The sequence below is a fragment of the Pocillopora verrucosa genome, chromosome 8 (assembly GCF_036669915.1).
Source record: "Pocillopora verrucosa isolate sample1 chromosome 8, ASM3666991v2, whole genome shotgun sequence".
Lineage (NCBI taxonomy): Eukaryota > Metazoa > Cnidaria > Anthozoa > Scleractinia > Pocilloporidae > Pocillopora > Pocillopora verrucosa.
Genome location: NC_089319.1, coordinates 23,239,352 through 23,256,248, shown reverse-complemented (window position 1 = coordinate 23,256,248; position 16,897 = coordinate 23,239,352). Strand labels below are relative to the sequence as shown.

Here is a 16,897-nt window from a genome sequence, read left to right as displayed (position 1 = left end):
AGCCAATATTATGCCAACCACAACATAGTGTTCATAGAACTAGTTCAACCTTTGATGCCTGTTATAGCCACAAAACCAGGAACTTCATTCAGTTACACGAGCAAAAGCATTGTGTTAAAGCAGCTTGTGAAATGGTGATTAAATGAACCTATTATAAATGAAATAAATGATGCGTTGAATTCAAGGTAGAAAAAGAAAAGTGTGTGACGACAGTAGAGTTGGAAAAAGCAATGATGGTAAACACCAACCAGAAACCTCCACGAAGACCAGTAAGTTGTGTTATGGTATTACAATATCAAGTATTGTACATTACATAAACTTGGCAACTGGACCAAGTACTTTAGGGGGTCAAGTTGCTGTTAACTGCCAGAAAACCCCAGGGTCGGGTTTTCCAAATCTAGTTTAGGATAACCAAGGGTTGGTGCAAAATTAGATTCACATCTGAAACCTACAAAGAAAATTCAGTTACATTTTTTTATACAGCTCGATTATGGGATGCCCTAAAAAGAAAAGAGAAAATTGTCCTTAAAGGGCTTTTGCAAAGAGAAATAAAGAGACCTGGATTAACTTTTGGACAACTGGGCCCAGAAGATCATTCAGTTATGTACATATATGAGCAGAATTATGCTTTTAAAGGAACATGCAAAATACATGTGAACTAAGCTATCTTGAAAGGATGCAAAAAGATTGATAATAGTTGGTGTGTTGAATTTAAGGTAGAACAAGGAAAGCGGGTGACAATAATTGTCCTGTGGACAGCAATGATGGCCAGCACCAGTCACAAACTTCTTCGACAAGAACAGCTTCAGAAGCCTCTAAAGTCACTTCTCCCAGACGTATTCAAAGTAAGTTTTGTATATAAAAACCGAAAGGTTGTAACCCACATATACTCACATGGATAAAATGCCCTCAAATGGGGCCAATATTATAACAACCACAACTTAGTGTTTATAGAACTAGTTCAACCTTTGATGCCTGTTATAGCCACAAGACCAGGAACTTCATACAGTTGCATGCAGAAAAGCATTGTATTAAAGCAACTTGTGAAATGGTGATTAAATAAATCTATTATAAATGAAAGAAATGATGTGTTGAATTCAAGGTAGAAAAAGAAAAGTGCGTGACGAAACCAGTCTTGCGGAGAGCAATGATGGTAAACACAAACCAGAAACCTCCACGAAGACTGGTAAGTTGTGTTATGGTATTACAATATCAAGTATTGTGTATTACATAAACTTGACAACTGGACCAAGTGCTTTAAAGGGGTCAAGTTTGTGTCACTTTCACATTGGTGGATGCAGGCTTGTTGTGGCTACTGATGCTGTTGACAGCCAGAAAACCCCAGGGTTGGGTTTTTCAAAGCTGGATTAGGATAACCCAAGGTTGGTGTGAAATTAGATTTAGATCTGAAACTGTAAAAGCAAATTCAGTGAAATAATTTTTGTATACAATTTGATGATAAGACGCTCTAAAAAGAATAAGGAAAGTTACCCTTAAAGGGCTTTTGAAAAGAGAAATAAAGAGACCTGGATTAACTTTTGGACAACTGGGCCCAAAGGATCATTTTATTATGTACATATATGAGTAGAATTATGCTTTTAAAGGAACATGTAAAAAACAGGTTAACTAAGCTATCTTGAAAGGATGCAAAAAGATTGATAATAGTTGGTGTGTTGAATTCAAGGTAGAACAAGGAAAGTGGGTAACAATAACTGTCCTGTGGACAGCAATGATGGCCAGCACCAACCACAAACTTCCTCGACAAGAACAGCTTCAGAAGCCTCTATAGTCACTTCTCTCAGACGTAGTCAAAGTAAGTTTAATATATTAAAATCTGAAGGGTTGTAACCCACATATACTCAACTGGATAAAATGCACCCAAGAGAGCCAATATTATGCCAACCACAACTTAGTGTTCATAGAACTTGTTATGCCTTTGATGCCTGTTATAGCCACAAAATCAGGGACTTTATTCAGTTGCATGAGCAAAAGGATTGTGTTAAGGCAGCTTGTGAAATGGTGGTTAAATAAGTCTATTGTACATGAAAGAATTGATGTGTTGAATTCAAGGTAGAAAATGAAAAGTGCATGATGACACCAGTCTTGTAGACCGCAATGATGGTAAACACAAACCACAAACTTCCACAAAGACCAGTATTGTGCATTACATAAACTTGACAACTGGACTAAGTACTTTAGGGGACTTGTTGCAGCTATTAATGCTGTTAATTGCCAGAAAACCCCTGGGTCGGGTTTTTCAAAGCTGGAGTAGGATAATCCAGTGTTGGTGTGAAATTACATTCACATCTGAAACCTAAAAAGAAACTTCAGTGACATTTTTGTATACAATTTGATTATAGGATGCGCTAAAAAGAATAGGGAAAATTATCCTTAAAGGGCTTTTGAAAAGAGAAATAAAGAGACCTGGAATAACGTTTGGACAACTGGGCCCAGAGGATCATTTTATTATGTACATATATGAGCAGAATTATGCTTTTAAAGGAACATGTGAAATACAAGTTAACTAAGCTATCTTGAAAGGATGCAAAAAGATTGATAATAGTTGGTGTGTTGAATTCAAGGTAGAACAAGGAAAGCAGGTGAGAATAGCTTTCATGTGGACAGCAACAATAGCCAGCACCAACCACAAACTTCCTTGACAAGAACAGCTTCAGAAGTCTCTAAAGTCACTTCTCTCAGAAGTAGTCAAAGTAAGTTTGTATATTAAAAACAGAAGGGTTGTAACCCACATATACTTAACTGAATAAAATGCCCTCAAGGGAGCCAACATTATGCCAACCACAACTTAGTGTTCACAGAACTAGTTCAGCCTTTGATGCCTGTTATAGCCACAAGAACAGGAACTTCATACAGTTACATGAGCAAAAGCATTGTATTAAGGCAGCTTGTGAAATGGTGGTTTAATAAATGTATTGTAAATGAAAGAATTGATGTGTTGAATTCAAGGTATAAATGAAAAGGTGTGTGACGACACCAGTCTTGCGGAGGGCAATAATGGTAAACACCCACCAGAAACCTCCACAAAGACCATTAAGTTGTGTCATGGTATTACAATATCAAGCATTGTACATTACATAAACTTGGCAACTGGACCAATTCCTTTAAGAGGTCAAGTTTTGTGCCACTTTCACATTGGTGGCCGCAGACATGTTGCGGCAACTAATGTTGTTAACAGCCAGAAAACCCCAGGGTCGGGTTAAAAAGCTGAATTAGGACAATCCAGTGTTAGTGTGAAATTTGATTCACATCTGAAACCTAAAAAGAAAATTCAGTTACATTTTTGTATACAATTTGATTATGGGATGCTCTAAAAAGAATAAGGAAAATTATCCTTAAGAACAAGTCTCTGTAAGAATCAAACATCTTGGAAAATGAAAATTTTCAACCCCCCTTCAAATTTTGCATGCATTTAGGTACTCAGGGGGGATGCACAAAAATTCACTTTTAAAGATTGCAGCGCTCTTGTTGCCATGGTTACGACGACTGCTTGTTCGAGGCCTGAGGCCTCATACAAAAACATCGCAAAAAAAAGGGTGAAATGTTTATTTCTCTATCTCAAGCTAAATACAGCATTACAAATTGGCACTTCTATCATACATAGTAACATCATTCGTCTTCACATTGATTTATTCAATTTTCCCTGGGAGTGAATTTAAACATACCAAGGGATTATTTATCTCGGTACAATTTCGGTGATTTTTGTTGTCGGGTAAAACAGGGAAAACGTTTATCTGAATTTCTCCAAAAGTACACCGATTCTGGAACTGAAACTACCCACCTGGCTGGTTATAATATTTTAGTTTATAAATACGTAAAAATCTCTGCGGGCCTGCCCCTTTTTTTTATAGGGGCAATTCGGGAACGAAGCTCAAAAATCAGATATTGCATAATTTGGCGATGTTTACATCTAATGTTCTCAACAACAAATGTTTCAGACAAATGAAACATGCAAGGCTTTGAAAGAATGTTATCTTATGAGCAATATCCTGAAGAGAAATCTCGCCTCTGGTTGTCACCTTTTAAAAAAACAATTGATCAACCTTCATGGAGGACTACTCGACGTAACTACAGACATATACCTTAAATCGTGTGCATATCCTCCAGATTCCGAGTGCTGCACCTTCTTTCATGGGAATTTTAGCGATCCGAAGTCCTCTGTAGATACACTGTTATACTTGTGTGTCATTTAAGACATGTTGAAGTCGGCTGATCTACACGAAACTATCCTCACACCGGTCATTTGTCATAAACATGTACGTTGTCACGATGGCCTGACGCTGTATTTCTCCTTGAAGTTTCCATCGGTCGCCCCAAAGAAGATGAGAAATGGACATTTTTCGATACATCGGCAGATTTCCGCGCATTCTAAGTAAAAACAACCAAAAAAAAAAAAGAAAACCTGGATTGAGCACTCGTAAACACTGAGAATCTGAGAGCAGAAATCGCAACTTGTCAGCGGCGGTACTACATGTAAAACCCAGTCACCACAATAGCAATTTCTACTTGTTGAGAACACTAGATGTAAACATCGCCAACTTATGCAATATCTGATTTTGAGCTTTTTTCGCGAATTGCCCCTATAAAAAGTAGAGGCAGGCCCGCAGAGATTTTTTCATATTTATAAACTAAATACTATAACCAGCTTGATGGGTAGTTTCAGTTCCAGAATCGGTGTACTTTTGGAGAAATTCAAATAAACGTTTTCTCTGTTTTACCCGACAACAAAAATGACCGAAACTGTACTGAGAAAAAATAATCTATTGGTGTGTTCGCATTCGTTCCAAGAGAAAATTAAATGATCAAAGTGAAGACGAATGGTGTTACTATGTATGGTAGAAGTGCCAATTTATAATGTTGTATTTAGCTTGAGATAGAGAAATAAACATTTCACCCTTTTTTTGCGACGTTTTTGTACGAGGCCCCAGGCCTCGGACAAGCAGTCGTTGTAACCATGGCAACAAGAGTGCTGCAACCTTTAAAAAGGGCATTTTTGTGCATCCCCCCTGAGTGCCTAACTGCATGCAAAGTTTGAAGGGGGGTTGTAAATTTTCATTTCCCAAGATGTTTGATTCTTACAGAGACTTGTTCTGAAAGGGCTTTTGAAAAGAGAAATAAAGACACCTGAATCAAATTTCGGACAACTGGGCCTAGGGGATCATTCAGTTATGTACATATATATGAGCAGAATTATGCTTTTAAAGGAATATGCGAAATGCATGTGAACTAAACTATCTTGAAAGTTTGCAAAAAGATTGATAATAGTTGATGTGTTGATGTGTTGAATTCAAGGTAGAACAAGGAAAGCGGGTGACAATAATTGTCCTGTGGACAGCAATGATGGCCAGCACCAACCACGAGCTTCCTCGACAAGAACAGCTTCAGAAGCCTCTAAAGTCACTTCTCCCAGACGTGCTCAAAGTAAGTTTTGTATATTAAAAACTGAAGGGTTGTAACCCACATATACTCAACTAAATAAAATGCCCTCAAACGGGGCAAATATTATAACAACCACAACTTAGTGTTTATAGAACTAGTTCAGCCTTTGATGCCTGTTATAGCCACAAGACCAGGAACTTCATACAGTTGCATGCAGAAAAGCATTGTATTAAAGCAACTTGTGAAATGGTGGTTAAATAAACCTATTATAAATGAAAGAAATGATGTGTTGAATTCAAGGTAGAAAAAGAAAAGTGCGTGACGACACCAGTCTTGCGGAGAGCAATGATGGTAAACACAAACCAGAAACCTCCACGAAGACCAGTAAGTTGTGTTATGGTATTACAATATCAAATATTGTGCATTACATAAACTTGACAACTGGACCAAGTACATTAAAGGGGTCAAGTTTGTGTCACTTTCACATTGGTGGATGCAGGCTTGTTGTGGCTACTGATGCTGTTGACAGCCAGAAAACCCCAGGGTTGGGTTTTTCAAAGCTGGATTAGGATAACCCAGGGTTGGTGTGAAATTAGATTTAGATCTGAAACTGTAAAAGCAAATTCAGTGAAATAATTTTTGTATACAATTTGATGATAAGATGCTCTAAAAAGAATAAGGAATTAGTTACCCTTAAAGGGCTTTTGAAAAGAGAAATAAAGAGACCTGGATTAACTTTTGGACAACTGGGCCCAAAGGATCATTTTATTATGTACATATATGAGTAGAATTATGCTTTTAAAGGAACATGTAAAAAACAGGTTAACTAAGCTATCTTGAAAGGATGCAAAAAGATTGATAATAGTTGGTGTGTTGAATTCAAGGTAGAACAAGGAAAGTGGGTAACAATAACTGTCCTGTGGACAGCAATGATGGCCAGCACCAACCACAAACTTCCTCGACAAGAACAGCTTCAGAAGCCTCTATAGTCACTTCTCTCAGACGTAGTCAAAGTAAGTTTAATATATTAAAATCTGAAGGGTTGTAACCCACATATACTCAACTGGATAAAATACCCCCAAGAGAGCCAATATTATGCCAACCACAACTTAGTGTTCATAGAACTTGTTATGCCTTTGATGCCTGTTATAGCCACAAAATCAGGGACTTTATTCAGTTGCATGAGCAAAAGGATTGTGTTAAAGCAGCTTGTGAAATGGTGGTTAAATAAGTCTATTGTACATGAAAGAATTGATGTGTTGAATTCAAGGTAGAAAATGAAAAGTGCATGATGACACCAGTCTTGTAGACCGCAATGATGGTAAACACAAACCACAAACTTCCACAAAGACCAGTATTGTGCATTACATAAACTTGACAACTGGACCAAGTACTTTAGGGGACTTGTTGCAGCTATTAATGCTGTTAATTGCCAGAAAACCCCTGGGTCGGGTTTTTCAAAGCTGGAGTAGGATAATCCAGTGTTGGTGTGAAATTACATTCACATCTGAAACCTAAAAAGAAACTTCAGTGACATTTTTGTATACAATTTGATTATGGGATGCGCTAAAAAGAATAGGGAAAATTATCCTTAAAGGGCTTTTGAAAAGAGAAATAAAGAGACCTGGAATAACTTTTGGACAACTGGGCCCAGAGGATCATTTTATTATGTACATATATGAGCAGAATTATGCTTTTAAAGGAACATGTGAAATACAAGTTAACTAAGCTATCTTGAAAGGATGCAAAAAGATTGATAATAGTTGGTGTGTTGAATTCAAGGTAGAACAAGGAAAGCAGGTGAGAATAGCTTTCCTGTGGATGGCAACAATGGCCAGCACCAACCACAAACTTCCTTGACAAGAACAGCTTCAGAAGTCTCTAAAGTCACTTCTCTCAGAAGTAGTCAAAGTAAGTTTGTATATTAAAAACTGAAGGGTTGTAACCCACATATACTTAACTGAATAAAATGCCCTCAAGGGAGCCAACATTATGCCAACCACAACTTAGTGTTCACAGAACTAGTTCAGCCTTTGATGCCTGTTATAGCCACAAGAACAGGAACTTCATACAGTTACATGAGCAAAAGCATTGTATTAAGGCAGCTTGTGAAATGGTGGTTTAATAAATGTATTGTAAATGAAAGAATTGATGTGTTGAATTCAAGGTATAAATGAAAAGGTGTGTGGTAAACACCCACCAGAAACCTCCACAAAGACCATTAAGTTGTGTCATGGTATTACAATATCAAGCATTGTACATTACATAAACTTGGCAACTGGACCAATTCCTTTATGAGGTCAAGTTTTGTGCCACTTTCACATTGGTGGCCGCAGACATGTTGCGGCAACTAATGTTGTTAACAGCCAGAAAACCCCAGGGTCGGGTTAAAAAGCTGAATTAGGACAATCCAGTGTTAGTGTGAAATTTGATTCACATCTGAAACCTAAAAAGAAAATTCAGTTACATTTTTGTATACAATTTGATTATGGGATGCTCTAAAAAGAACAAGGAAAATTATCCTTAAGAACAAGTCTCTGTAAGAATCAAACATCTTGGAAAATGAAAATTTTCAACCCCCCTTCAAATTTTGCATGCATTTAGGTACTCAGGGGGGATGCACAAAAATTCACTTTTAAAGATTGCAGCGCTCTTGTTGCCATGGTTACGACGACTGCTTGTTCGAGGCCTGAGGCCTCATACAAAAACATCGCAAAAAAAAGGGTGAAATGTTTATTTCTCTATCTCAAGCTAAATACAGCATTACAAATTGGCACTTCTATCATACATAGTAACATCATTCGTCTTCACATTGATTTATTCAATTTTCCCTGGGAGTGAATTTAAACATACCAAGGGATTATTTATCTCGGTACAATTTCGGTGATTTTTGTTGTCGGGTAAAACAGGGAAAACGTTTATCTGAATTTCTCCAAAAGTACACCGATTCTGGAACTGAAACTACCCACCTGGCTGGTTATAATATTTTAGTTTATAAATACGTAAAAATCTCTGCGGGCCTGCCCCTTTTTTTTATAGGGGCAATTCGGGAACGAAGCTCAAAAATCAGATATTGCATAATTTGGCGATGTTTACATCTAATGTTCTCAACAACAAATGTTTCAGACAAATGAAACATGCAAGGCTTTGAAAGAATGTTATCTTATGAGCAATATCCTGAAGAGAAATCTCGCCTCTGGTTGTCACCTTTTAAAAAAACAATTGATCAACCTTCATGGAGGACTGCTCGACGTAACTACAGACATATACCTCAAATCGTAATAATAATAATAATAATAAAGCCTTTATTTAAAGAGGGTGGCACTTAATAGCCAAAGGCTAATAAACTTGTGGCCCTCACAACTATTTACAATCTAAAATACTGTAAGCTAAAAAATATATATATACAGTTAAAATATAAAATATGACAGGATTCGATTATAAGATAAAAAATAAATTATTAAATTATGGAATAATGCAAAAATTGTTGTTCCTTAAAAATCTTGGCTAACATGTTCTTTTTAAAACATGCTACAGAATTTAGTTTCCTAATTTCAATTGGTGTACTGTTCCACAGTCTTGTTGCCGAAACAGCGAAAGAGCGTCCTCCTTCTGTTTCTCTTTTATATTTAGGACAAACAGCATTAGTGCTTGAATATCTAGTGTTGCGGGAGTGCCGCTTATTATTTAAAATTAAGTGTTCATTTAGATAATTCGGCAAAGTCCCATTAATTCGCTTATACATTATTGTGCATTTATCAATCTTATGTTGCTCATAAAACGGGATCCAACCTAGCTTATTAAACAAAGCAACTGATGGTGTCATGCGATCGGCATAACAAATAACGCGTGCCGCACGTTTTTGCAATCTTAAGACCCTATGAACCGACTCTTTATCGCAATTTGCCCAAACAACGTTAGCGTAAGACATAACAGGGCGAATAATGCTATTATAAAACTGAAGTCGCTGTTTAAGAGGTAGACACGCTCGGATCTTACGCAATATTGCGATTCTAGAGGCCAACTTTTTACATACTTTCTCAACATGTTCATTAAATGACAATTTGCTGTCAATTTCTACGCCTAATAAGGTAGCACAATCCACATTACTGAGCTGTTTTCCATTTACGATTACATCTATGTCACTTCTATTTATGTTGGCCACGCGTCTTTTGCCAGTGATCGTAAGTACTTTAGTCTTGTCTTCATTTAATGGGAGCTTATTCGCTGAAGCCCATAATTGAATTTCAGAGACAGACTTGTTTAGTGATGAATTTAAGGTGGCTAAGTCCTTCACATCCGCAGAAGCGGTGACAGTCGTATCGTCTGCGTAGAGGTCCAACTGAGCACTTGTATACAAGGGCAGATCGTTGATAAACAAAATGAAGAATAAAGGACCCAAAATACTGCCCTGGGGGACTCCATGCAACATCAAAGCTTCGCTTGACTCACTCCCATTTACACGGACCACCCAGGTAAAATGTCAGACGGGATATAGGCGGGATCCCGGCAATCCCACCCAGGATCCCAGGTGGGAATGGCGGGATCCCGCCTTAGATGGTGGGATCCCACCTTTCCCACCTGGGATGACAATTTGATCCCACCTGGGATCCCGTGTTTAATGCGGGATTCCTGCATCCCACCCGGGATCTTAGGTGGGACTTATGCATTGTAGCCGGGATCCTGGTCGGGATTTACATATCCCACCTGGGATTCTTTATCCCACCCACGAAAATATTGTTTTGCTGTTTTTATTCTTACAAAACATTTTTGTGAGAGTTCCAATACTTATGGATCATCCACACACTCCGCAAATATTTGGCATGCGGACAAGACAGAGGTGGTCACTGTTCCCTTTGAGAAAATACACCTTTTAAATGACTTCTTCGATTTGCTTTATTTGGAACTCTGATCTGAAAATATTTTTAAAACAAGACTTGTTAGTAGTGAGAAGTACAAACCGAGTTTCTTTTTATAACTTAATTTCTTAAATGTCCCAATCACTGGACCTCCTAAAAAATATTACTTCTTTATATTTTTGGTGCAAAATACAATTCCTTCTTTACATACAAATGAAAAGTACAAGTCACAGTTCAATAATAACAGCTCTAAAGTTTACTTGTTGTTCTTCTCTGAGTCAGCGATCAACAAAATTATTCTATACCTTGTAGGCCTGGTATAAAATTTTACTTGTAGTATAAAATGACAACCTTGTATCTTCGTCCTCTCCACCCCTTTCCAAGCTCGGGAACGCTTCGGACTGTGCATAACCATTTGCAGACGAGAATTCCAATGCACCTCTGTAATCGCATGTAGTTGCTTCCGTCTCTTGTGCAAATGTTTTCTCCGTTATGAGACGCACTTGACTCTGGACCACTGCTAGTTCAGTGGAAAGACCGACTGAGGAATCGAGATGGCTAGCTGTGTTGGAACGTGTTGCTGAACGCTTGTTGTGGTCAAGCCTTGTTGATTTGGGTACTGGTACACTGGGATCATCTAGGTATCTCTTATACTTCCTAATGTGATTGGCTTGTGTTGTTTCTCACCTTCGCCGTGAACATAACTCAAGTGGGTTTCGAGTCTTTCTTTCCTCGAAAACTTTCGGCCACAAATCGTGCATTCTTGTTCGATTCTTGTCGATTTCTACATAGAGTGAATTCACATCATTATTTATGTCATCATCAAAACATGAATCCAAGGTATCCACCATCCAAGAGAGGAGAACCGGTCGGAAGAGACAGAATAATGATGCGCGCTTCTCTTGAGACTGCAATGGGTCAAGCCAGCGGATTCTCTTTGCTAAAAGGTCCACGTGATCATGCCCGTGATCGGAAACAAAGAAAACTCCATTTGGCGCTCATCTTTGAATGTACTTTTCATCGGTTAACCGCTCTTGCTTCAAGTTGTTTCTTTTCTCAACTGTTTTGCTTAATATAACACTTCTAAAGATGGGTTTTATTGTGGTTCAATGGGAAAACGAGAACAGCGTGAGTGTTTTAAATGAAAAGAAAGTCGTTGGCGCCGTGGAATTAAAAGAAGGGACAATTAGCTGTTGACATATCGACTGGTTCAAACAACGATCGAGTGGCCATTTAAAGCTAGGATTTTTAGAAGTTTGTGGTGAGTACAAATTGCCATATTCGTTACGTGATCAAAATCATATCAAAGAATAGAAATAACGGCTTGAATTAAGCTTACCTAACGCTCAGCGCAACTGAAACTCAAATAATTCTGAGAATCGAATTGGTCACTTGCATGCTGCAGTTTCCTAAGCTTACACTTTACAATGAAATAAATCTATGAGTAAGGTTTCAAGATTACTTTAGTCACATTTGGGAACATTCTGACCTTGCTTTGAAAAATTCGACTGAAGAGAGAACAGACTTTCAATCAGTACCTTTGTCAAAATTTTGATAACATGATTTATTGAGGCTTTGTCTTTCTTCTATTCTTTGATACACAAAAGCCAATTTTTTAAACGTTCAGCCTTATTACACTGTAGATGGTCTGCTTAAATGATGAAGAAAAAGTAATATGCTGAGTTGTGTTGTTATTCTTTAAAAATGTTCGGTTAAGAAATTTGTTAATGAAACAAGTCAAACACATTCTGGTTCATTGCAAATAAATTATGAGATCTTTATCACATATAGTCTGTGTATTCATTTACTGTTTGAATCATTTATGATCAACAGCTTGGTAAGACAATGGGATCCCATTGGAGGTGTTAGTATGTTCTAAAGCTAGTTGGAAAGTTTTGGACCCTCAGTGGATTGATGGGGTCTATTGCTCACCTAGAAAATTTTATCTCTTAATTTTATGGATTAGGTTACAAAAGAAATTGATAAGATATCTGGTACATTTCATAAATCTTTGATAAACAGGATCCCTCAAAGGATTTTTCTGAAAGTGGGAAGCCATCTGTAATTTTATGCAGGGTCTAAACTGGGATTGGCAGGATCCCCGATGCAATCCCGCCTGGGATATGATTTCCCAGGTGGGAAACTATCTGAAATTTGAGGCAAGATCCAGAGAGGGATTGGTGGGATTCTAGGTTTAATCCCGCCAGGGATGTGCTTTCCCAGGTGGGATGCTATTAGGAATCTAAGGCGGGATCCCAACTTCAATTGGCGGGATCCCAGGTGGGATCCTATGTGGGATGTTCCATAATCCCAGGTGGGATCCCATGCGGGATGTTCCATAATCCCAGGCGGGATCCCATGCGGGATGTTCCATAATCCCAGGTGGGATCCCATGCGGAATGTTCCATAATCCCACCCGGGATCCCACCTGAAAAAGGTGGGATCCCACCCGGGACACACCTGGGATCCCAGGTGGGATTGGCGGGATCCCACCTTATATTTTTACCTGCACTTGCTTCCTTTCCGACAAATAAGAGTGACACCAGGCAAGCTCCCGGTTTACTATGCCGTACAGTTCCAACTTGCGCAACAACAGCTTATGATCCACCATGTCGAAAGCCTTACGATAATCGACCAGGACCATGCTGCAAACCTGATTATTATCTAGGCTGAACAAAAGCTCGTCAATTAACTTGATTAGGGCAGTCTCGGTACTGTGCATCCTACGAAACCCAGACTGTCTGGAATATAACAAGTTATTATTCGTGTGCATATCCTCCAGATTCCGAGTGCTGCACCTTCTTTCATGGGAATTTTAGCGATCCGAAGTCCTCTGAGATACACTGTTATACTTGTATGTCATTTAAGACATGTTGAAGTCGGCTGATCTACACGAAACTATCCTCACACCGGTCATTTGTCATAAACATGTACGTTGTCACGATGGCCTGACGCTGTATTTCTCCTTGAAGTTTCCATCGGTCGCCCCAAAGAAGATGAGAAATGGACATTTTTCGATACATCGGCAGATTTCCGCGCATTCTAAGTAAAAACAACCAAAAAAAAAAAAGAAAACCTGGATTGAGCACTCGTAAACACTGAGAATCTGAGAGCAGAAATCGCAACTTGTCAGCGGCGGTACTACATGTAAAACCCAGTCACCACAATAGCAATTTCTACTTGTTGAGAACACTAGATGTAAACATAGCCAACTTATACAATATCTGATTTTGAGTTTTTCTCGCGAATTGCCCCTATAAAAAGTAAAGGCAGGCCCGCAGAGATTTTTACATATTTATAAACTAAATACTATAACCAGCTTGATGGGTAGTTTCAGTTCCAGAATCGGTGTACTTTTGGAGAAATTCAAATAAACGTTTTCTCTGTTTTACCCGACAACAAAAATGACCGAAACTGTACTGAGATAAATAATCTATTGGTGTGTTCACATTCGTTCCAAGAGAAAATTAAATTATCAAAGTGAAAACGAATAGTGTTACTATGTATGGTAGAAGTGCCAATTTGTAATGTTGTATTTAGCTTGAGATAGAGAAATAAACATTTCACCCTTTTTTTGCGACGTTTTTGTACGAGGCCCCAGGCCTCGGACAAGCAGTCGTTGTAACCATGGCAACAAGAGTGCTGCAATCTTTAAAAAGGGCATTTTTGTGCACCCCCCCTGAGTGCCTAACTGCATGCAAAGTTTGAAGGGGGGTTGTAAATTTTCATTTCCCAAGATGTTTGATTCTTACAGAGACTTGTTCTGAGAGGGCTTTTGAAAAGAGAAATAAAGACACCTGAATCAACTTTCGGACAACTGGGCCTAGAGGATCATTCAGTTATGTACATATGTATGAGCAGAATTATGCTTTTAAAGGAATATGCAAAATACATGTGAACTAAGCTATCTTGAAAGGATGCAAAAAGATTGATATTAGTTGATGTGTTGATGTGTTGAATTCAAGGTAGAACAAGGAAAGCGGGTGACAATAATTGTCCTGTGGACAGCAATGATGGCCAGTACCAACCACGAGCTTCCTCGACAAGAACAGCTTCAGAAGCCTCTAAAGTCACTTCTCCCAGACGTAGTCAAAGTAAGTTTTGTATATTAAAAAACTGAAGGGTTGTAACCCACATATACTCAACTAAATAAAATGCCCTCAAATGGGGCAAATATTATACCAACCACAACTTAGTGTTTATAGAACTAGTTCAGCCTTTGATGCCTGTTATAGCCACAAGACCAGGAACTTCATACAGTTACCTGCAGAAAAGCATCGTATTAAAGCAACTTGTGAAATGGTGGTTAAATAAACCTATTATAAATGAAAGAAATGATGTGTTGAATTCAAGGTAGAAAAAGAAAAGTGCGTGATGACACCAGTCTTGCGGAGAGCAATGATGGTAAACACAAACCAGAAACCTCCACGAAGACCAGTAAGTTGTGTTATAGTATTACAATATCCAATATTGTGCATTACATAAACTTGACAACTGGACCAAGTACTTTAAAGGGGTCAAGTTTGTGCCACTTTCACATTGGTAGCCGCAGACTTGTTGAGGCTACTGATCCTGTTGACAGCCAGAAAACCCCAGGGTCGGGTTTTTTCAAAGCTGGATTAGGATAACCCAGGGTTGGTGCTAAATTTGATTATATTAATAATAATAATAATAATAATAATAACTTTATTTATATAGCGTCTATATCACTAATTGCTCTAGGCGCTTAACAATATCACAAAATGTATTAAAAAACATTAAAAAATCTAACAAATACATATATAAGCATGGAAATTAAATAGAAATATATTTACAAATCAAAAAAGGCTTGGCGAATTAAATATGTCTTTAAGTGTTTTTTGAAAGAATTTAAGGAATCGGCATTTCTTAAAGATGCGAGTATGCTGTTCAATAATTTTTAAGTTAAACGAGACTTACCTGTAAGTTGAAGTTTGACTGTAATTCTATGAGATACCAGTCACGAACTAGGGAGTCACGTGAGATATGTGCGAGTAGCCCGAGCGATCAGTCTTTAAAGGCGAATGATTGCAAACAATAATGGGTGGGAAGTAATAAGATGAATGTGCTACATAGTCACCAAGTGAAGGGGTAGGGCACGTGACTCCCTAGTTCGTGACTGGTATCTCATAGAATTACAGTCAAACTTCAACTTACAGGTAAGTCTCGTTTAACTTATAAATCCTATTTCGACACCAGTCCTACTCACTAGTGAGTCACGTGAGACTTTAAAGCAGTGCAATTATGAGCAAAGAAATAAACACAAACAGGTTTATTTACCAAAACTATGTGTACAAAACAACTACTGCAATATGGCTTGTCAGTCTATGGTGCACAGAGTGCACTTCAGGAAAGAAGGCAGTAAACAGTAAGCTGCCAAGTTCCCAGATTCATTGTCATAGGGAGTCTGCCTATAATAGGAAGCAACTAAATAAACACAACAAACATGTGGTAATGAGTACTGGTTAACAGTAACAAATGTCTTGTAACAATCCTATGTGTGGAGGTTCTCCAATAGGAGTTGTCCATAAGCTTTACTTGATGTGACGATGGGTTTCCTGTAGAATCTCCCAAAGGTTGTCGCATTCGACCAGCCTGCGTTATCCATGATTGTAGACAATGGAACCTTACACTTTGCAGCTGCAGATGCAGAAGCTGCCCTGGTGCTATGTCCCTTAAAGACTGAGGTATCTATTCCTGACATTTCAAGAACTGTTTTTAGCCATCGAGAAATCGTGTCAGTTGAAACTGGCTTGTGAGGCTTTTGGAAACTCACTAGCAGCTGGTCACTCCCTTTCCTAAGGTGACTTGTCCTTTTGACATATTCAGATAAGCAGACGATAGGGCACAGACGGTTGTCTGGTGAGTAGGCTGTGAATGTTAAGTCTGACACATGCTTTCCTGGCCGAGAGGTCTTCAAAAGTTTGTTGATGATGAATACACAGCTATCGTCCTTCAATACCATATTGCTAACAGAAAGCAAATGCAGTGTCTGACACCTCTGCCCTGATAACAAAGCTAAAAGCATTGTCGTTTTGAAGGTGAGATCCTTCAAAGTTAAGCCCGGAGGTGGGTGAAGGTTTGACAAGTAAGCCAGGACAGTGTTGACATCCCAAATGTTCTTGTATTTAGGGAGGGAAGGTTTCAATTCAAACACGCCTTTGAGGAAACGACACACCATGGGGTGGGTACCAAACGACATATTGTTAGCCAATGTAACAATAGATGAGCTGGCACTCCTCGCAGTGTTAATAGCACTGTATCCTATGCCAGAGTCATAGAGTTCAGCAAGAAAATTGATTCCCTCCTCTACAGGGGGACAAATGGGATCAATGCTCCTTGTACTACAGTAGCGTCTCCATTTCTCAAGGTAAGTAGCATATTGCTTTCTAGTGCCTGACCGCCAGGAGTGTTCCATGACTGTGGTAGCTGTTGTCGAAAGGCCTTTGCCGTTGAGGTATCTCCGGACAAGTGACACAGAATCAGGCACAGTTTCTTGTGAAGTGGATGAGGTTCCTGTGGGCTGCTGGGTAGGAACAGAGTGTCTCTGTCCTTTGGAAGCTGTACTGGTGGTTGTATTAACATCTGCATTAACTTGGGCCACCACGGCTGAGTTGGCCATT

General features: G+C 38.7%; 1 protein-coding gene across 3 annotated transcripts in view; it reads left to right on the top strand.

Moving 5' to 3' along the window:
* The window catches only part of LOC131792499 (uncharacterized), a 35,380-nt gene that overhangs the window by 2,623 nt on the left and 15,860 nt on the right, over positions 1-16,897 (top strand). For all 3 annotated transcript variants that reach the window (XM_066171071.1, XM_066171072.1, XM_066171073.1), the window contains 11 exons: positions 186-269; positions 717-845; positions 1,103-1,186; positions 1,685-1,813; positions 2,583-2,711; positions 5,311-5,439; positions 5,698-5,781; positions 6,282-6,410; positions 7,180-7,308; positions 14,222-14,350; positions 14,610-14,693. In XM_066171071.1, the coding sequence (XP_066027168.1) occupies positions 186-269; positions 717-845; positions 1,103-1,186; positions 1,685-1,813; positions 2,583-2,711; positions 5,311-5,439; positions 5,698-5,781; positions 6,282-6,410; positions 7,180-7,308; positions 14,222-14,350; positions 14,610-14,693 (1,239 nt within the window). The remainder of the gene's footprint in view (positions 1-185; positions 270-716; positions 846-1,102; positions 1,187-1,684; positions 1,814-2,582; positions 2,712-5,310; positions 5,440-5,697; positions 5,782-6,281; positions 6,411-7,179; positions 7,309-14,221; positions 14,351-14,609; positions 14,694-16,897) is intronic.